At 41.1% G+C, this 21,786-nt stretch overlaps 2 protein-coding genes across 6 annotated transcripts in view; one reads left to right on the top strand and one right to left on the bottom strand.

Annotated features, from left to right (window-relative positions):
• Nucleotides 1-21,786, top strand: part of LOC131107473 (nesprin-2) — an 81,673-nt gene that overhangs the window by 12,996 nt on the left and 46,891 nt on the right. For 4 of the 5 annotated variants that reach the window (XM_058057558.1, XM_058057557.1, XM_058057555.1 and 1 more), the window contains 21 exons: nt 278-374; nt 2,994-3,093; nt 3,632-3,735; nt 4,688-4,925; nt 4,985-5,107; nt 5,179-5,367; nt 6,820-6,953; nt 7,208-7,301; nt 8,586-9,296; nt 10,864-11,022; nt 12,804-12,959; nt 13,044-13,285; nt 14,792-16,775; nt 18,099-18,433; nt 18,513-18,657; nt 18,738-18,938; nt 19,144-19,406; nt 19,474-19,624; nt 20,730-20,873; nt 20,941-21,072; nt 21,147-21,329. In XM_058057558.1, coding sequence (XP_057913541.1) covers nt 4,911-4,925; nt 4,985-5,107; nt 5,179-5,367; nt 6,820-6,953; nt 7,208-7,301; nt 8,586-9,296; nt 10,864-11,022; nt 12,804-12,959; nt 13,044-13,285; nt 14,792-16,775; nt 18,099-18,433; nt 18,513-18,657; nt 18,738-18,938; nt 19,144-19,406; nt 19,474-19,624; nt 20,730-20,873; nt 20,941-21,072; nt 21,147-21,329 — 5,361 coding nt within the window. In that variant the 5' untranslated portion in view covers nt 278-374; nt 2,994-3,093; nt 3,632-3,735; nt 4,688-4,910. Of the gene's footprint in view, nt 1-277; nt 375-2,993; nt 3,094-3,631; nt 3,736-4,687; nt 4,926-4,984; nt 5,108-5,178; nt 5,368-6,819; nt 6,954-7,207; nt 7,302-8,585; nt 9,297-10,863; nt 11,023-12,803; nt 12,960-13,043; nt 13,286-14,791; nt 16,776-18,098; nt 18,434-18,512; nt 18,658-18,737; nt 18,939-19,143; nt 19,407-19,473; nt 19,625-20,729; nt 20,874-20,940; nt 21,073-21,146; nt 21,330-21,786 lie in introns of those variants that run through there. The other variant, XM_058057559.1, reaches the window with a different exon arrangement.
• On the bottom strand, nt 669-2,053 carry atp5mj (ATP synthase membrane subunit j). Its single transcript, XM_058057568.1, has 4 exons — nt 1,931-2,053; nt 1,114-1,237; nt 939-959; nt 669-792 (listed from the first exon to the last, which is right to left on the bottom strand). The coding sequence occupies exons 2-4, from the start codon at nt 1,235-1,237 to the stop codon at nt 779-781; spliced, it is 159 nt and encodes a 52-aa protein (XP_057913551.1). The 5' UTR covers nt 1,931-2,053; the 3' UTR covers nt 669-778.

Genomic DNA, 21,786 nt, shown 5'->3' with positions numbered 1-21,786 from the left:
ATCAAAACATGCCTCAAAACTTTGCCCCTTTTTTGCCTTGTTATTAAATGTCTGTATTGATGTTTGAGTGTGTATGTTTTTTAAAAAAAAAAGTATATTAATGGCAGAATTAGTTTTTGTTTATAACTCAATACTGTAGGGAAAGTATCAGTGAATGAAAATGTAATAATTAAGCAGTGATATTGTGTATAATGCATATGACTTCTGGATAAAAAGACACTGTCAGTGTGGTGGTTCTATTAAGGTATTTGTGACATAACATTGATACCATTGGCAGGAAGCGGCAGTGTCAGTAAAGCGTCTACACAGCAGACCAGTGAGAGACTCATCCTGCATGGCACAATCAACGATCTCAGAGAATCCTGCTACTGTGGGTAAGATCTACATACTGTACACACCAGCCACTTGATTAGGTACATCTGTAAAGTCAAAGTGCAACCAACAGAATAGTAATGGAAGTACTGGGCGCTTCATCTGTCATGATGCTTATGCTGTTACAACAATGGAAGTATCCGTGACAAAGCACACATTGTAATACTTTATATGGGATACAGTATGTCAACAGGGTCACACGGTGGACTAGTGGTTGGCATGTTGGCCTCAGGCAGGAGCTTGTGTTGGAACATCTATGTGGCTTCCTTCACATTTCATTCAATAAAAGAAAATAGTGTGTTGGTTGACTGACAATTTTATTAATTCCATATTAACAAGATGTCCATGAATTGGGAATGGGCGGTCAGATTTACAGCAGGTGGGTTTGGTCAGCGGGATTGAAAACCTAATGAGCCGGCTCTGCAAAGAGAAACACTCATTTAGGACAACTTGGTTTTGACAGTGACATCTAGAGGAAAATATATGTAACTGCAAACTATTTGACACCAAAAAACTCATTCATTACAAAACAATACTGTCATAAATGAGAAGTGACGTTTACTTACTGGCCTTCACAGCCTTCTTGCCTGGAATGAAGACAGAAAATAATCACATTGTATCATTTCCATTAACTCACATGCCTTTAGGTAAATATAATTTATTTGAATTGCTGTCATTTCACCCTCATGAACTATTGCACAATGGACTGATGTCTACTGACCTACCAAATCCTCAACTCACCTCCATAGGAGACCTTGTAGTAGAGGACCGTCATGATGCCAAGGCCCACCCACATCTCTGGATATGCCTTGGTGTAGTAGGGGCCCAACTTTGACCACCAATTTGCCAACATGCGTCCAGCCATCTGTGGAAGGAAACAAAATCAGAAATCAACATTCACATTTCATTTGCTTGTTTCAACTCGTTCTAAAACCTGGGGTAAGCGGGGCAATAACTGCAGTAGAATGTTACACAGCTAACACCATATTGTTGCAATCATAGTGCTAGCATGTCGCCTCAGCTGTGTAAATGTTACTTAAATGTTGCACACATGTCATTGTGCATGTCTAAAGTTACAGTGGGTGTTTTGTACATGAGCAATGAGCTGTGTGTGAAATTTCAAGTCTTTCTTGACTTATGGGGTGTATTTGTTAGGACAAAACACCACATACAAGACAATATTAGTGCTTGTTTTGCCTCTTTCAAAGGCTCAATCACTTGGCGAATCAGTAGTTGATCGTGACTAAAGTAACACAATTACTGCACCCTTATGCTCGCACGACCGGTCTCAACTAAGTTGGCAAATTATTTAATTAACTAACTGGTCAAGAGTACATTTTAATAGTCATGCTGAGTGGAAATATTTGTTTCAAAACTATTCTGGACCCAATATGTGCAACACAGCGAATGCTAAACTAGCTTAGCTTTATGTTAGCTAGCTTAAGCATACCTATGCGTGTAGCACGCACTACATGGATATATATACTTTCACTTCCTTGAGATTGTGAAGTACAAAGTAAGTATATGGTTAAAATTATTTAAAATATGTAGTCATTACCTTTGTGTATCTCACGCTGGAGAGGGAAGGTCAAGCTAGCACCAGTCAGTCGCCCGATGTCAAAGTCGTGTTGGAGAAGCTTCTTCTACGCTAAATGATGCTGTTTGCCTCTTGAGCGCTACTCAATGGAAGGATGTGGTACTACACTTTCGGCATTCTTAATCCTCCTCTTACACTTGCATTGGCATTTCAGAATTTTAATATTATTAATGTAATGGTTATTAATGATCACAAAAAACAAGTTGAAGGTGGCATGGATTCCAGTCAGCATCAGCAGATTCTTGCCGACAGTCTTCAAGAATCAGTATCAAAATTGAAGTTGGATACTTTCACCAAGACAATGACCCTAAACACTGCTCTAATTCTACTAAGGCATTCATGCAGAGGAACAAGTACAACGTTATGGAATGATCATCCCAGTCCCCAGACCTAAATATTAGTGAAAAGCTGTGGTGTGATTTAACGAAACCATCAAACCTGACTCATCGGGATATGTTTTGGAAAGAAGAATGGTCAAAAATACCCTGAGGGTCTAGATTCTAGACCCTCATTGGAATCTATAGGAGGCATTTATTTCTGCAAAAGGAGGATCTGGTAAATATTGATGTCATTTTTTTATTGGGGTCCCCATATTTATGCACTTTCTGTAAATACTATAAACTTCATTGGCTGATCCCAGCAACCAGTGATTTATCAAGGAAAATCTTGACAATTACCAGGGGTGCCCAAACTTTTTTCATACCACTGTATCTCCCAACCAATCAACACAGAACATAATGATATAATGCAGCCAAAATGGCTTGAATAGAAAAAACCCAATTGCGCAAAATAACCTGAGGCTGTACCGAGAGTTTACTCAATATACTTAAGTTCCCTGTCATTACTGGCATTTCATGTCAATACAATTCAGATTATAAAAAAAGTATGAACAAGTTCTACTTGTTTACTGAACTTTGTTTTGTTTTTCTGTCTGTGATGTCAGTATTAACTACAGGGGCGTGTTAATGTGTGTGTGTGTTTTTTACATGCTCATGCCTGCATTCACTCTGCATGTGTGTTGCAGGCTGCAAAGAGCATTTGGAGCAATGGTGGCATGCTGCTGAGCTAAAAGAAGCAAAGAAGGGGAATTATCGGCTTTTGCAAGAGGAAACGTATAAAGAAAGGTAATTTGATGATGTTAAAGCGCTCTACATACGCCAACAAAATTGTATTGCATTTACTTTTTGTACTTTCATGGATTTATTCATTCACTTTAGACATTGTTCTTATTTGAATGTAATACTTGACAACTTGGAGAGGACACTGTAGCTTTGCTAAGGTGCGGTACTCATCTACATTAGTGAACTACAGTCCCACACATAAGTTTGGACACACCTTCTTATTCAATAGAGAGTGTGAGGGAGTGTGCTGAAACTTTTGACTGGTGCCGTGTGTGTTTTTTTATCTTGCTGTGTGGTGTGAAAACGTAGAAATTCATCCAACATACACCATCCTGGCAGAGCAGACAAGCAAACTGTGGGAATGGTACCGCGTCACACAGGGGTGTTTTCACATTAATACTTATTTGTGTCTACATGCTCATTAAGGAGTGCCCGCTTGTTCCTCATTTTGGAATGCTGTGTGTTTTCCTAGTCACACACATTGCATTGAATTTCAGTGAATTCATGTGGCTGAATAATGTGCACTGATATACTCAATAAGAGCCGGTGAGGCGGCGATGGAGACGAACAGGAAATTCAAGACTGCAGTCAGAACACAAAAGAGCGGTGGAAGGAGGCTCTGCTGCCATTCAAGCCTTGTCTCAGGTGCGTGAACTGACACATCATGGACGCTACCAACTGCACACAGCCCAGACAGTCTTCATTTAGATCTGCACTTGTACAATACAGTAGCACATTGGTTAGCAGCACTGAAACCTCCCTCGCCTATGCAGGTTTGTGTATTCTGTATGTGCTTGTGTTTGGTTTTCTTTGAGTACTCCGGTTTCCTTCCGGAGTTGAAAAGATGTGTGTTAAGTCCACTGTAGACTCTAAGGTTACATTTACATAATAACGACCAAGTAGACTCTAAATTGTTGTCAATTCCATTTATTCCATTTGAACAGATGGCTATTTTTTAGTTGGGATAGGCTCCAGCATACTTGTGACCTGTGAGGATTAAGCAGCATAGAAAAAGGATGTTTCTTGCAAGCTACTCCACAGTTATTTTAATGTTGCAATACATAGAATTATTTACAATAAGGACTGAATACTTTTGAGAGCAAGTGTAAAAACAGTAAAGATAACAATCTTGCAAAAAGCAATCAGACTCTCAAAAATACCCAAACCATTGAAAACAATGTAAAATAGATAGAAGCCAATAGGCTTGTCTTCCCACTGTCTTTGCATATGACATATGATTTCTGTAGCCTTTTTTGACCACAACCTTCACTGAAAACACCCACAACTTTTTTTCAAATTTGAGTTTAGTTAAAACGGCAGGCTACACAGTCAGGAGATTGGGAAGACCTGGGGATAAGCAGTAATCAAATCAACTTTATTTGTATAGCACTTTTCCTGCAAAGACATGCAACACAAAATGCTTTACAGAATTAAAAACAATTACCACAATTACAAGGAAAAAACAAATACTAAGAAAGCCCCTCCCTCCCACCCTCCATACTAGACACACACACACACAATCACACTCAGTAGGGAAAAGGAATTAATAAATGAATAAACTAACTCCTTTAAATTGACTGTCTTTGTCTCATTTAAGCTCCTGATTGTGCAGCGCCAAACAATCTGAGATCCCATCATTGCAAGTAGCCAAAGGTACCACTAGACCTGGACACAGCTTCATTCTGGTCCACCAAGTCCACCAGTGTGCACTGCGCTTGAGTCGCAGCAGTGTGCCAAAACGATAGAAATCCCTGCCTGGTTCACCTGAAAATCAACGAACTGAAAGTAAATGGACTGAACCACCCCGCCACTCATCTCCCATGGATAATCTCAAGGTAAAGTCTTGGTTCTATTGATGGATTTGTGTAATGGTGCTCACACACTGCATCCACAGAGTATGTGTTCCTGCCTTGAGGGAGGTAGGGTGGAGGATTTTGCCCAGTTGCTGCAGGACTGCCACCACAAACTGAAATTCCTACAGGAGAAAATGTCAGAATCATCAGTCACACACATGGAGGTGATGCTTGTATTACATTACATTACATATTTTTATGTGTTAATTATCATCCATTCTTTCTGCTCCTGTAGGCTTTGATCCAACAAATAACAAAGCTAGACAAAGATCTTGTGCAACTTGTTGCGTCCAAGCACTCCATCTGTAGCAGCTGCACGTCTGAAAATAAAGCTGGGCTGCACCAACAAGTCAGTGCACCCCAAAGCCACACGATGGCGCTGGATCCTAGCAGCCAGTGGAAACAACCCTGCTGTCTGATGCAGGTAAAGTAGGACCAAGAATATCCAAGAATATATCTCTTTGTTCCCCTAAAATTGTGTTTTCTGCAAAAGATGTGAATCATGATCAGGGGTCCTGCTGGGAATTCTGGGCCCTCTTGGGCAGACTCCTGTCAATCAAGGGCCCACGTAATTGTCCTAACTTTCTCCCCACTCCGTACAGTACCCCTGATGATTCTCTGGGCTGATTTATTTTACAGTCTCTCACACACAAACACATGTCACACCAAGTGCCATTTACTGATGTTTTAAAGAAATCACATAAAAAAAGATTATTATTATTTGACTTATTGTTTTGTTATGCTTTAGAGCCGGGTTTCCCAAACTTTATCAACTAAGGCCCACTTGAAAATCTAAAAAAATGTCTGCGGCCCACCTTTGTCCTATAAAGAGTACATAGACGAAATGCTGCGTTCTCAGAGCACTTAACATATAATTTTTTAATAATAATAATTTTAATGTAATGATTAATTAATATATTATTAATTATATATATATATTTATTATTATTATTATTATTATTATTATTATTATTATTATTATTATTATTATTATTATTATTATTATTATTATTATTATTATTATTAGATTGAAATGAATGCAGGGGGATAAAGGAAGCCCGCACAACACAGATTAATTCTCATACTTTTCATAACTGCATTCAAGACTGGCATGATGACCAGAGAGCTACGTTCCAATCATAAACTATATAAGGTTCCTAAAATATTGTGACAGGTCAATAACACTCAATAGGTTATTACTTAGGCCTATAAATATATTTTTAAATTGTGCAGTAACTATTTTACAATAAAATAATTTTAAAATAATATTTGCAAAAAATGAATCGGAATGGTTGTTTGTCTGTGTGTGCCCTGTGATTGGCTGGCGACCAGTCCAGGGTGTACCCGGCCTCTCGCCCAAGGACAGCTGGGATAGGCTCCAGCACCCCCCGTGACCCTCGTGAGGAAAAGCGGTAGAAAATGAGTGAATGAAAAATGAATCATATTTTTAATGACCTCTCATGGCCCACACTTTGGGAATCGCTGCTTTAGAGAAACTTCTCGTTCCTGGAAGAACACTTATTTGGGACTTTTTAAAAATAGAAAGGATTAGAAAAATAAAATAATCCATCAAGTCGTAAATGTGGCATTGCTCCACTGTAAATTCATGCATGTAAAAAGTCAATCAATTAATCAATTAGTCTTTCCTCCCACAAGCTGATGAATGATAGCGAGGCTCGCTGTGGGATGGGGAGAGTGAGTCACACGACGGGGCAGCGTCCAGAGTCCAGGAGTAAAATGTGTTTGTTTGTGATGCAGCTCATCCAGTAAAATTAAAAAAAATAATCGTCAGCATATAAAAATTACATCATAAGTTGGTGTGAATGAAGATCATTATTCTTTTTTTACTGAATAACACAATAATATATTTTCTCAGGAATGTGATGCAAGGTTGCGAGTGTTGTCCTCAGGAGTTTCAGACCTGCAGAAGACTGCAGAGTCCAGCACACAAGAGGTGCTTCCAGTCGATGTCACCATGACTATCCAATCCATCAATAAAGACATTGACAGGTACACATGAAGCCCAACCATTATTTTCAATGAATATACTTTTTTATTGAAAATCTGACACTTCTAATGGTTGTTTGTCTATATGTGCCCTGTGATTGGCTGGCGACCAGTCCAGGGTGTACCCTGCCTCTGCCTCTGAAGACAGCTGGGATAGGCTCCAGCACCCCCGCGACCCTCGTGAGGAAAAAGCGGTAGAAAATGAATGAATGACGCTTCTCAACACTGTTTTTTTTTGCCCTCTGTTCTACCCCTAGACTGAGGTCCATTTTTCAGAAAGTGAACATGGCTAACGTGGGGGAGAAAGTCAGGAGCCAAACAGTCCAATCAAAACCATCCCTGGCTGACAAGGTAATAGTTCAACTCTAGACAATTTCAGCACCAGACTTGAATTCCTCCATTGCAATCATTTTCTGTTTTCATTTCTCATTTTCATTTCTTTTCCCACCGAGGGCCTCATATGGTAATATTAAAGGATATGGGGGCCACTTTGATGTATACTGTATATCCATCCACATATTTTCTATGCCACTTATCCACGTTAAGGTCACGGGGGTGTGCTAGAGCCTATCCCAGTTGACCTTGGGTGAGACGTGGGGTACACCCAGCCAATCACAGGGCACATATAAACAAACAACCTGTCACGCCCTGTGTGGGTTCCCACGTGACAGGTTGAGTTTGAGTTACCTTCTTGGACACTTATTTTGTATTGGACTTCCTGTTTTCCCGTGTCTGCCTTGGTTGTCCTTATGTCCCACACCTGTCCCTAATTTGTGCTGTCTATTTAGTTCAGGTGTGTTCTTCTCCCTGCGTGGGATCATTAGCGTTTGTCCGTCAGCTTTTTCCTGCTGCTGCAATTTCTGCAACAAATAAATATAATTTACCTGCAATTGGTCCTGCTCTCTGCATCCTGGGGTCGAACTTTAAAGCTCACGAGCCGAACCGTGACACAACCATTCACACTCACATTCATACCTATGGACAATTTGGAGTCGCCAATTAACCTAGCATGTTTTTGGAACGTGGGAGGAAACGGGAGTACCCGGAGAAAACCCAAGCACCTACGAGATACCCAAGCGATCTCCTGATTGTGTTGTCAACATGCTAACCACTCGGCTAGGAGTTATATATATATCTAAAGACAAAACAGCCTGCATTTTCAACTGTTTGCAGACACACAGCCACACCACTGATCCACATAGGGGAGCGGCAGCACCCCTGCGAGGGTGGGATCTAAGAGCAGGGTAATAGAGTAGGCACTTCCTTACTCTAGTTGGCAGTTTTAATAGAGAATTCTCCCAGGCCACACTTTGGAAACCCCTGATCTAAACATAAATACAATAATATTTCCCTTTCTTTCTTTCCTGTCTTGTCTTAATTCATCACCATAGGAGTTACATATATGTGCTATACATAAAAAAAACATGTGTCGTCATAGTGAATTCTTTGGTGCCATTGGAACACAACGGTGTTTCTTGTCATGCAGCTCTCCTTTAATTGAGGAATTGCCATAATTCTTACAATAACATAGTTACTTTGTCAAAAAGGAGACACCGGAAGACACTAACTAAGTTAGACTGTCCAGGTAATAATGGTGATGATGTTCTAATTTGGTGTTTTGGTTCAATTTCATAGGCTACAGAGGTTACGCAAGGGGAAAGAGACGTAGACTCTGAAGTTGCGCCTTTGAACAACAACACAGAAAGACGTTATTCTTCCACAGAGGCTGCCATGCATACGTCAAATCTTCTGGATACCAAACAAGTCCAACAAAAGACAGACAGCTCTGTCCAACATACTTCAGATCGCTTCAAAGATGCCTTTGCCGCTATTCACTTATCATGTCCTGATCATTTCAAGTCTCAAAAAGAGATGCTTTTATCTTCCCCTAAAACTGACACAAACATCTTAAAGACACTTGGGCGAAAACATGACCTCAGCACCTTACAAGATCCTTCAACAAGTGACCTTTCTGCGGCCAAATGTTCATCATCAGAGGAGGACGTGTTGGACTCGGGACAACCAGACACACTGAAGGCAATAACTGATACAGATATGCTTGGTAAGGATGTCAGCAGAAGCCCAAAGACTGTGCTTACAATTGTAGAGAAAGATGCCGTCAAATTACCACAATACGCAGAAACCCATGAAAAGACACACGCTGTGGCCTCTGAGTCATGTGACCTCATCACAGACACATTTCCGGATGCCAATCTAGAAGACATTACAGATAAGTGTCACCCTGAGGCGCAAACACGCCAAAATAAGCATTTGATTCCAAAGAGATGGACTGATTACACAGTGGCTGACTTACTGTCATCATTGGAGGACGCAGAAGTGATGCAAGTAAGTCATGTTTCTTTCTCCTTCTCAGTTTGTGGTTTTTGTCGTTAAAAAGAGTGCATCATTACATAAATGTCAATATAAAGTCGTTATTTGTCTGGATGACATCATTTTTGAATAGTCTCACACTGGGAAGTCAAAGTAGGAACGCAATAATTGTCAACAAAATAACTTGTTCTAATCAAGACCCAGTACTATGAAATATAAGCCATAAAACATGATACATTTTTGAAGTTAAGAAATGTTTATTAATCTACTGTTGAAATGACACGGTAGAGGTTGGCCATCCTTGCTTGTCCTCTTTGACATTTTCCTTATTTTTTCTATTTTACTTCCATGGTTCTTCAACAAATCCTGGTTATCTCTGACATTTGGTAGATGCAATCTAGGCCATTTATTCCGCCCACCTTTGGACATTTTCTAATCATATTTTTTTTCATTGTTCATCTGCAGACTTTGACATTCATGTGCTTGTCAAGCATTTTCATCCTATTTAAAAGCATTAAACTTTGGAATTACAAATGGATCCAATTCAATTCAACTACGATCATAATACAGGCGGTCCTTGCCCTCCCTTAAATTATTAATACTATACAGAACTAAAAAGAGAACACGTTACGGGCAGATTAATACATAGTCATGCTAATTTTAACCCCTCTTATATCTCCCAAGCGTGACACATATTGTTCTGATTGCGGTACATCAAGGAAAAGGAAAGTGAAAGTGAAAAAGATGGTATCCTTGAACATGTTAAAGGATCTCCAATGGACAGTGATAACTGGGCAGTGTAGTGGCCTCATTATTAAGACTTCCTCCTCCCAATAATGTCCCTTCTCCCCCTCTTTTGCAACGCCCCTTCTAGTGTGTGAGACAACCACAGGGATTAAAAAAAATAGTATTTCATGTAATTATTATTGTGTATTTTATATATTGTTCATGTGTTCCATGTACAGAATGAGTGATATAAGTATAATTTCATATTGACAAATTGATTTGTCAACCAAAATTGGGACTTTTTTTTAATTGAAATGAACAGAACTCTATATATGTATAATAAATATAATAAATGAAAAAATGACCACACCTATGCTGACAACATAATAACAATTATTAATTATTTCTTTTAGCTGGTATAATGATCATGAGTAGCCTCTCTTGTAAATTTTTGGACAATGAGGTTTTTCCTGTGTACGAACATAATGTTAGCTTAACCTGTATGACTGTATATAGAGCTGTAGGTGTATAGAGGACAAACAGCTGTCAGTATAATGCAAATAAATACACATAATTCAACCAATAACCAATGGTACAGTATATACAAAATAATGACCCCAAAAAACACAGTTCTAGTTATTGGTCATTTTTAGTTTGCTGTTTATTGTGCTTATCTGCATTATAGCAATTCATTCCTAAAATCAGCCATTTAGATTCAGCCATCTGCTCCACACTATACTGACTTGTCTGGCCACTGTCAACATAGTAACATGAACAGGAAGCTCTGTTATTATCTGGGCACAAACATCAGGGATCAAAACTAACCATTCCATGCTTTTTGTGTATATCGTTTCAGGTTGGAGAAGACATGGAGCGTGAGAGTGCGGAGGAGCTGGCGGATGACCAAGAGAGGACACCTGAGTCACCTGGACTGTCTTCATATAAACGCAGATCTACCATGCAGGACATTTTGTCTCAGATCCAGAACATGATAGAAAAAAGCAACATTCTAAATGTGAGTATTGACTGTATTATAATATCATTTCCATCTCTCTGAGATTTGTCTTTCAGATTTACACCCCTATAATGTTAAAATGTTCTCCTTGTACCGGATAAGTAATTGTTCATATCTCAAAGGCATAAAGAGGATCTATTGTGCTCATTTTTCAACCCTTTGCATTGAGTTGTGGACTCCTGTAGAGCAGCTACACACAATAACCAACAGAGAAAACTTTTTAGATCTTCCAGAATCTGCACCTATTCCAGCTGAATCTCTTTTAATTAATTCCACCCACACCGCTGTGATTGGTCACACACCCAAACTACAAATGAACCCCACTTTCTAATATAGTGGGTTATATCGGAGTTATAATAAATGAATAAAGTCTTTGCAGAGCTAATTGAAAAGTGTTTAGGAGCTACTGGCAGCTCATGAGCTACTGGTTGGAGACCCCTGACTTACCGCGTATGAACTCAAAGAGTAGGCAACCTCGCCTGCCCCAGGAGGAGCACTCATTGTCGGACACACTTTGTCAGAGCCTTCATTTTACGAACTGCAGACAATCTTGGCACAACATCGGCAGTGGAAATGTGATCATTATACATTTTTTTGCAGGACTACTGTGTTCCAGACAGTGAGCACTGTCAAACCAAACTCTCAAACCAGCGTGTCCGACATTAATGCACCTTTCCCAGCAAAAGCTTCCGGTTTCAGCTGCATTTTGGCGTTCATGTTCCCAAAAACAGTCCCATGTGAAATACCGTTGAAAGTATTTTTCTTTTGTTCCAATAACTTCTGCCTGAACGTGCCTCGTAAACAGAGAAGCAGAGTTTGGGGCAGGGCAGAGAGTGTATCTGGCCAACAGCCACGCCCATAAGGAAGCCCACCCCTCTGTGACATCACAAAGAAACAGTTTTGCAACACCCTCTGACACCGAGTGTTCAGAGCCATTCCTAACTTCTTTCAGGGCTCACTTCCAAATGCACAAACCTCATTATCTCAAACTTTGGCATTTAACACGAGAATAGAACATTCTAACTACATTTTTAGATCAATAGGTCCACTTTAATGATAGTCACAGAACAGTGAGCAGATAACTTTAACAGCCATCTTGTTTTGTTTATTCCCATCTTGAATTTGAGCGGAAGGATCTAAGATGCAGGAATTTCCTGCTGCTTCCCAAGAGTGCACAACCAGGCATATGTGAACCAGGCATATGGTCTCCAGCCAATGGCAGGTCACATATAGACAAACAACCATTCACACTCACATTCAGACCTATGGACAATTTGGAGTTGCCAATTAACCTAGCATGTTTTTGGAATTTGGGAGGAAACCCATGCACGGGGAGAACATGCATCCGCCCAGAGATGCCCGAGGGTGGAATTAGGTCTCCCGGCTGTGAGGCCTGTGCGGTAACCACTCTACCGCCGTGCAGCCATAAAATCAACATCATACATGTAATCACCAATGCTACCATTAATAGCAGTTTATTCATCCTAGGCTAACTGTACTGCCACTTGTGTCTCTGATGTCTTGATGGATGTTTTTCGATTGTTTCAAGGGTTTTGGAAAATTATTGTCCATTTTTATCCAATGGGCTATTTTGCGGCCTATTTTTTTTTTTTTGCTGACCTGCAGCACATTATAGAAATAAAATTAACCAAAAAAACAACAGCAAAAATGAAGGCAAGGGCTAAAAGGTGCTGTTAGATATATTACATGAAATATATTCCATGCATTTTTCAATTTTTGATTTTTCAGTATCTAAGTTCAGTCAATTGTTTGTTTTACAGAGGACATTACACATGGATTTAAATTGGTGCCTTCAGTCATCACCCAGTGAAGCGGAGATCAGAATGGTAAGAACAGTGCAAAAGATTCTACTATGTCGCTATCATCCAGCACAGCTGGATATCTCAGCCATGGCCAAACAACTGGAGGAGGCAGAGGTAAATACAAATATATATTGTTTTGTATAGAATACCAATACTCCAGTCACCAAATGTAAACTCAATCCATTCTGTCTACTGCAGGACTACAAGCGTAGCGTGGTGGACCAAGTTGCCATGATGAAAAGTACCAATTTATCTCACCTTTGGAGTCCAAATGTTTTGAAAAGACTGGAAGCCCAGTGGAGTACTGCGCTTCTGGATGCATCCGCTACAGTTCAAGTCAAAACAGCACAACTGGATCAGGTCAAACGCTATCACAGTCAGCTGAAGAAAACCAAAGCTTTCCTGGAGGCCGTAGCAGCTCAGAAGAACAAAATGAACTTGTGAGTGGAGTCATGGTTGGAACCTTAAATGTTCAAATTTGTAATGATTGTATGGGATTCAGTACACATTACGATGTCAAGGTGAAACGAAATAGTTAATAGTTTAGTTAATGACTGAAACTTGAGGTAAAAACAGAACACATACTGTATTCTTTTACTGACACAACACTCACAAACAAGCAACTTTTACAATGCTGTACCATGCCATGAAGGCTTTTGTCCCTCAATAGAAAAACACAATTATTTAAATCAATCACTATTAATAATCTCAACTGACACCATTAATGTGATTGGAACATATTAAATAGATGGAAAAAAGATGTTCTGTATTATTAGAGCTATATTGACATGAAATACCCAATAGTACTTTTGCACTCCTCTTATTGTTTGTTTACACCAGGGGTCTCAAACAACATATTGCGCAACTGCAGGGTCTTGAGACACATGCTAACTCGCAAACTAGAGAGCTAGCGACCTAAACGTTAGCCTTCAAGTTATTTCCTTTAAACTTAAATAGCCAAAAACGTACCACTTCCACACGGATAGGGAGGATAACTATTAACAGTTATTTAACCTTTAACATGAACATTAATCAAACGTAATAATTTTTTCTGGGTACATGATACCATACAGCATCCATATCAAACTTGCGCGGGCTGCACTAACATTAAACTTTCATATCAAGGAGGGGGCCTCAAACTAGTGTCCTGTGGGCCACATTTGGCCCGCAGGCCGCGTGTTTGAGACCCCTGGTTTACACCATATGACTAATGTGCAGGCTGCGGGATCAATCACGGCAAGGATACAAGAGATGGCCACAGCTTTAAGTATAGCATACTAGCAAGATTCTAAACTTAAGAAAGGGTTTAAAATGGAGTGGGGAAGAAGGACAAAGTACGAAGCCAAAACCTTACCACTGCCACACAGAATGGGAGGTGTACTTTTTTCACTTCTTTTTCAATATTTCTATTGCTAATAATGGTCAACTGAGGAGAAGACAGGAAGCAGAACTGGAGGTAGAAGAGATGAGGATGCTGAGTTTCTCATTGGGAGGGACCAGGATGGACAGGATCAGAGGGACATTACATGTTAGAGGCCTTGGAGATAAAGTCAGTTATTGGCCAGACTGAGATGGTGATAGTGAATATATTGGTAGAAGGATGCTGCCAGGTAGGAGGCGTAGAGGAAGACCAAACAGGAGGTTTATGGTTGTAGTGAAGGAGGACATGAGAGAGACAGATGGAGAAGACAGGATTGGATGGAGGAGATTGATTTGCTGTGGCGACCCCTGAAGGTAAAAGCTGAAAGAGAAAGAAGGACCATAGTCAACCATAAAACAGATACAGTGAGGGAGTGATGTTGGAACCGCGATGTAGCGAGGTACCACCAGTCCTTAACAATGTTCCACCTGAAGCAACTGTCCTCACTACAATATCCACCGGTTTTCTATATTCATGTTTGTCTGGTTTGAACTTTGATTAATGTTTTATTTTGGGTTTTCTTCAGGCATTCTTTGGGGAGCAGCACTTTACAAGCTGAAAAGTTCAACTCCCTTCTACAATCTTTGGAGTATCGTGAAGAAATGTGGCAAGAGCTTCTTGCATTGAGTAGCCACTTGGCCGTGCATTTGAGTGATGCTGAAAGTTCTGGTGCTCTTCTGGCTCAGCTTGGAGATGTCCAGGATGATTGGAGGCTTTTGAAAGGAAGCATCAAGAGAGCCTTATGGCACGCCGCTAACATTGCATCACAATCCTCCCTTCTTATGAAGGAGGCTAAACAGCTTAAGGACAAAATTGGAGCTATCCAAGAATCCATTCTGTGCCATGACACCAAAAGCACTTTTGAACTGATTTGCCTAAGCACAAACTTAAAAATGTGCAACCAGCTGCATGTTCACTTACAGTCCATGTCAGATTCTCTTTTCCAGTTCTCTGTGGGACAAAAAGAGAAGTATGGCATTAAACATTACCTGGAAGAGTTGGGGACCTTACTGAGAACCACCAAAAGCAACTCTGATGAAGCCTTTGCAGCTGCAAAGCAGTTCAAAGACTGGATCACATGGGCGAAGCAGATCGAATACCATATTTTGATTTCCAAGAAGTTGTCTCTTTTCCCAGAAGAAGCTCATATTCAGATTGCTGAGATGAATGAATATCGCACTGAGATAATGACGAGAAGGTCACAAATGAAGCTTAGTGAAGCTTCCGAAATTGATAATGAGGACCAAATGTTGAATGCAGTAGAAGATCTGTATGAAATCATCACCGAAAGCTTGGATCAGGTTCTCCACACAATGACAGCAAATCTACAGGAAAGGGAGAAACTATTACTCCAACTTGATAGCATGGATGCTTGGCTAAAAGAAAGAAGTACTAACAGAGACCCTTGTGCTCATGTTGAAAACGTGTTAAGAGTCGACATCAGCGCACTTGAGAGCAAGCTAGAAAGTCACCAAGTAGCTGCTCATGATATCAAAAAACATCTAAGCATGGTTGAGGCTTTGGAGAAAAGATGCAAAGAAGTAGCAGAAGGCCTAACCCCTGGGGAGAGCCGCTACCTTGTCAACAGGCTCTCCGGCATCTGGACAGAATTAGATGGATTGCTGGCACGGGAGACAGCGACCAGCTGGCATTTGGAAGAGCTGATTCATGAGCGTACCTCTTCTGATGAGGAACTAGCCACCATTAAGGATAGTCTGAAGAACATAGCGTCTTGTTTGGACCAGCAGAGGTTCCCAATGACACAGGAAACACCCTCAACGATTACCCTCCTGAAGCACATGCTCATGGAGCACCAATGTCAAGTACAGGAGATTCAACACTGCAAGGAGGTGCAACGTAGCTCTCTGCTGTGCACCATTGGAGAACTGCAAGAGAGGTGCAAAGTTCTTAGTATTCACATAATTGAGCAAGACAAGTATCTGCACCTGAAGAAACAAATGGAGGATTCAAGAGACATTGGAAAAGAGCAAATCCAGCAAGCCAAAAATAGAAGTTCAAGTTTGGGTGAGAGGTTCAGGGTATGCCAGGTCCTCTTGGTTGAGCTCCCAATGATGAAGACACAGTGTCAAGAAGCAGCAGACCAACTGGAGGTGATCGCCCAAGAGCTTTACCCGACAGAGCTGAATTCAGAAAGGCGACGCATTCGCTGCACGGTGGAGATGTTTGCTTCTTGGGAGCACGCTGCCACAGATGAGATAAAACATCTAGAATGCAAGCTTCTTATGGGTTTGCACTTTTCCTCCGAGCTCGCTGCTTTAAAGCACTTTTTTCAAAGAACAACAAAGGAGCTGCAAGACACCGAACCAGTCAGTCCAGACGAAAAAAACATTGATGTTGCGCTACTAAGGCGTTGGGTTATCTGGAGAAACATGGAGTCTGGGATGCGAGTGTTGCATGTTTTGGCTTGGAAAGGGAAAATCAACCTCAAAAGTCACAGTGATCTGGAGTTACTTCAAGATGCTGCCATGCAGAAATGTCATATACAGATGGTAAGCCATGATGTGGAACCTTTCACATTCACACCAAGTTTCTCCATCCATTGGAAGTTCCTGGGGTGAAGATCCCCCATTGTCTTTTCTCATGTGTGACTTCTTCTTCTTTCTCCTTGGGCTTTTCCCTTCAGGGTTCACCACAGCAAATCAATCTCCTTCATCCAAACCTGTCTTCTGCATCTGTCTCTCTACGCCTCCGACCTGGCAGCTCTAAACGCAGCATCCTTCTACTAATATATTTACTATCTCTCCTCTGGACATGTCCCAACCATCTCAGTCTGCCCTCTCTGACTTTATCTCCAAGGCCTCTAACTTGAAATGTCCCTCATTCCTGATCCTATCCATCCTGGTCACTCCCAATGAGAACCTCCGCATCCTCATCTCCTGTCTTTTCCTCAGTGGCACTGTCTCTAGACCAAACAACATGGCTGCTCTCACCACAGTTTTGTATACCTTTCCTTTCATTTTAGCTAAAACTCTTCTATCACACATCACGCCTGACACTTTTCTCCACCCGTTCCATCCTGCCTGCACACGCTTCTTCACCTCCTTTTCACATTCTCCATTGTTCTGAACTGTTGACACCAGGTACTTCTTCTCTCCACCTTCTGTATCTCTTCTCCTTGTAACCTCACTCTTCCACTTGGGTTCCTCTCATTCACACACATACTCCGTCTTGCTGCGGCTAATCTTCATTCCTCTCTTTTCCAGGGTAAACCTCCAGTCTTCTAGCATCTTCTCCACCTCTTCCCTACTCTCACTACAAATCACAATGTCTTTTCTTGTATGTGACTCAGAACACTATGAGGTCAAAGCCAAAAGCTAAGCTGAGGTGCAGCGCTGTTGGATGCACTGATCGTCACATATCATTACATCACCTGCTATCCACAAGTCATTTTATTTACCATTCTTAGCTGTTCCTGTTGGGGCTCCAGACCTTGATCAGGAGCACAGGGGAGTTCCATCTGCTGCAACCACAGTAGAGACTCTTATACAGACAAAATTTGCATTTTAATTTGCATTACAAGTTGACCACTGTCTTTGCTTTAGTGACAAAGCCATAATGTTATGGCTAACGTTAAAGGTATGTTGTGTTGCTGATGCACCTCACACATCTCACATTGCATCAAATCCACTATAAGCCAATCAACACACTGACTTAATCCTGTGATGATTCCAAAATTGAAGTTATATTATCATAACATCAATGACCTCAGTTAGCATGTCTGTCATGTTGGATATATTGTATGACCGCTGTTCAGCTTTCAAGGTTCTACTGTAACAGACAATTAAAGTAGTATCTTGAATTATATTCAACAGGAAAGTTTGTCCAAGGCGCGAGAGTCCTTAAAGGATTACCACTGGGCTGCTCAAGGAGCGATTCACTTCCTTCATAATGCTGAAATTACATTTTTATCAGCTCCTGGTGGGTTTCTGGACTGTACGGAGGAACAACATCAGACTCAGCAGGCCATTGAAGCCCTCGAAGATGGATTTCAAGCTCACATCCAGCACCTTATTGAACTGGTGCCCCAACAACCCTGCCTTTCTTGTGCAAAGACTGAAGATCTGCACATCAGCATTGTGAGCCGGTTGTTGGTGGGACGAGCCATACTGGAGGCTCAAGCTAAGCTCAGACTGGATTCCTTGCAGAGGTATTGGCTCTGTTATTATTATGCCTTGTGTTCATGTTTGGGGTTTACGCAGTAATTAACCAAAAAATGTGTTTCACAGATGTGAACTTCGACAACAAAGCCATGGGGCTTGCCATTTAGACATACAGTATCAACTGACTGGATTTGAAGCCCAGCTGTCTGAATGTGCTTCAGAGGAAGTGACCTCATATGATAAATGTGCAACACAACACAAAAGAGCTAAGGTAGGCCCAGTTTGATTTTGTTGCACTTCAAGTAAATTTTCATACAGTTTTATGAACGTTATACCTAATCCCCCATTAAGGGTCTGATGGAAGTTGTTCGGATGCTTGCTGGAAGGATAGAAGAACTTCGATGTAGATGTCCCATGCAGGGTTGTGGAGTTGGAAAGGATGGTGAGCTAGGTGCCTTGTGGAGGCGCTGGGTATCACTGCGGCATGGTGTTGGTCTGCTCATGGCACAAACCGATCAGAGAGTGGAGGAATGGAAAGACATCACAACTAGTGTAAGTCTCTTGGAATTACGAGCACACGTAAATGCAGCAAATTTTAGTTACCGTGTGAGTGATAAGAATATCACACATTATAAAGATGTAGGTGGGATTTTTGGGGTGTCTGTATGCATCTTGATATTGTCAAGTGATAATGGGCACCAAAATAAATAGTTTCTTCTGCATAATAATCAAAAATATTCTATATATTCTACCATAGGTGGAGCAGTGTTGCAGCACACTGTCTACACTCCAAGTCAAAGTTTCTGACTCCTCCACTGCAGTGTTCACCCAAGATGAACTCCAAAAGCTTCTTGCCCAGGCAGAGCAGCAGCAGGTTGGTCTGGAACAAGAGCGTCAGACTTTGGCCTCCTTGGAACACAGACTAGAGCATGCCTTAAGCTTAACCACCTCCAAAGAACTCTGTAGCCTACCTGGACCTTTTGGAGAAACACTTGTGAAGATTCAAGAAAGTATCGCACGGTTAGTGTTTCAGAGATGCACAAATGCACTGTAGCAGATATACTAAAAATGATTCTACCCTTTACAGTTTGAAAGAAAGAAACCTCCATGTGATAACTGTTGCTCAGATGGAAGAGAAGGAGAGACAACAGGTTGTGGAGAAGATCGGAAAGGTGGAGAAGAGCTTGTTCACCATTAACGCCGTGCTGGAAACCAACATGAGTTCAGAACAACACCAGGTTATACATCAGCTAGCATCAATAACTGTGATGAGTTGATTGTAAACAGCAGCTGAGTAGCACAACCAATGTTTTAAAGCACATACAGAGGTAGATAAAGCTGCTGGATGCTGATTACGCTTTATACTTGTAGAGTGAATAAAAAAGTAAGTACATCTGGAGGTTGCGTACAGCCATCAATATTTTTTTACTTGGAGCTAATTAATTACCGTTCAATTCCACCCTCGGCCATCTCTGTGTGGAGTTTGCATGTTCTCCCCGTGCATGCGTGGATTTTCTCGGGTACTCCGGTTTCCTCCCACATTCCAAAAACACGCTAGGTTAATTAGCCACTCCAAATTGTCCATAGGTATGAATGTGAGTGTGAATGGTTGTTTGTCTATATGTGCCCTGTGATTGGCTGGCCACCAGTCCAGGGTGTACCGCGCCGCTCGCCCAAAGACAGCTGGGATAGGCTCCAGCACCCCCGTGACCTTCGTGAGGAAAAAGCGGTAGAAAATGAATGAATGAATGAATGAATGAATAATTAATTACCCTGACAGTTATTTGCTTCTGTAGACCACACACCTAACTCACAGTTAATTGAATGGGGGCATAAATTGGAACTTTATTGTGGGGGTAAAGTTATTTAATTTGGGTCTTGAATTATTTTTTTTTAATTGAAAACACAATTCTCTCTCTCATCCATTCTCTTTAGCTCTCAAAGTGGCTTGTGGTTTCCCACTATCTTTTGATTCATTCATTTTCTACCGCTTATTTTCACGAGGGTCGCAGGGTTGCTGGAGCCTATCCCAGCTGTCTTCAGGCGAGAGGCGGGGTACACCCTGGACTGGTGGCCAGCCAATCACAGGGCACATATAGACAAACAACCATTCACACTCACATTCATACCTATGGACAATTTGGAGTCGCCAATTAACCTAGCATGTTTTTGGAATGTGGGAGGAAAACCCACGCATGCACGGGGAGAACATGCAAACTCCACACAGAGATGGCCGAGGGTGGAATTGAACTCCGGTCTTCTAGCTATTAGACCTGCGCGCTAACCACCTTCACCATGCAGCCCTCTATGTTTTAAGTTTATCCTATTTATTCCTTCTTGAAGGAGCTGAGAAAAGATCTGTCTGCTCAGAAGACCAATATAAAATGCATTGAGGACAGTGTGCGCCAGCAATATACTGACATTCCTTCTGATATTGGCAAGCGCATAGAAACCGTTCAAGAGTCTGTGCTTGCAGCTGAGAAGAAGGTATAGTAGATGAGACCATCTTCCATTATTTCTGTATCTACTGTACCTACTTTGGGCTTCTCTGCAGATAACAGAACAGAGCCCTGCAGTTAGAAAAGTGGCTTGTCAAATAACAGAGTTGACTAGTGGCCTGGACCAAGTGAAGACATCACTGGAGCAATGGAGTGCCAATGTCACCGAGGCTAAAAATAATCTCAAAGTGAGTGAGGTTGCATTAAAGTTTAACTCACTGAGACTCGGGTCATTCATAATTAAGTGTCTTGTGTTTTCTAGCATGTGTGGGACAAGTTGGACTCATGTCACAGTCGCTTGATGCTTCTGGAGAGTGAGGTGCAGGATCTTGTTGAGGAGCAACCAGACCAAGCGCACCTCTTCATGGACCAGCTGACACATCCACAGCAGCTCTACCAAAATGTGGCACAGATGGCCGAGCAGCGCACTACTTTCCTCAACAAGGTCAGACATACATCACATTGACGTGTAATGAGACAACCGGCCCATTTTGTCGTGTTTGTAGGATTTCTTTATCCAACTTATTTTTTCTCAATCCACCTTACTCTAGTGCAGGGGTCTCAATTTACCTGGGGGCCACTGGAGCTAGGGTCTGGGCGAGGCTGGGCCGCATCAGGTTTTCCAAAAAAAAAAAAAACACATTTATTAAAAACAGAAAAATTAATAAACTTTGCTTTGGTTCTGATTTTGTACAAGAAAAGCTCTGATAAAACATTCCACTGTTCTCAAATATCTTAATTTTTATTTTTCTACACAAAATAAGATGAAAAATAAATAAACAAATCAAGAATAAAGAAAATCAATCAATCAGTAATAAATAAATATAATAATAATAAAACGGCAAATAATTAAAAATTAAGAAACCACATAGTTGGTGGGTAGACAAATTATTTTTTTCAGA

This window comes from Doryrhamphus excisus, chromosome 19, assembly GCF_030265055.1.
Source record: "Doryrhamphus excisus isolate RoL2022-K1 chromosome 19, RoL_Dexc_1.0, whole genome shotgun sequence".
NCBI lineage: Eukaryota > Metazoa > Chordata > Actinopteri > Syngnathiformes > Syngnathidae > Doryrhamphus > Doryrhamphus excisus.
This window is presented reverse-complemented; position numbering and strand designations above follow the sequence as displayed.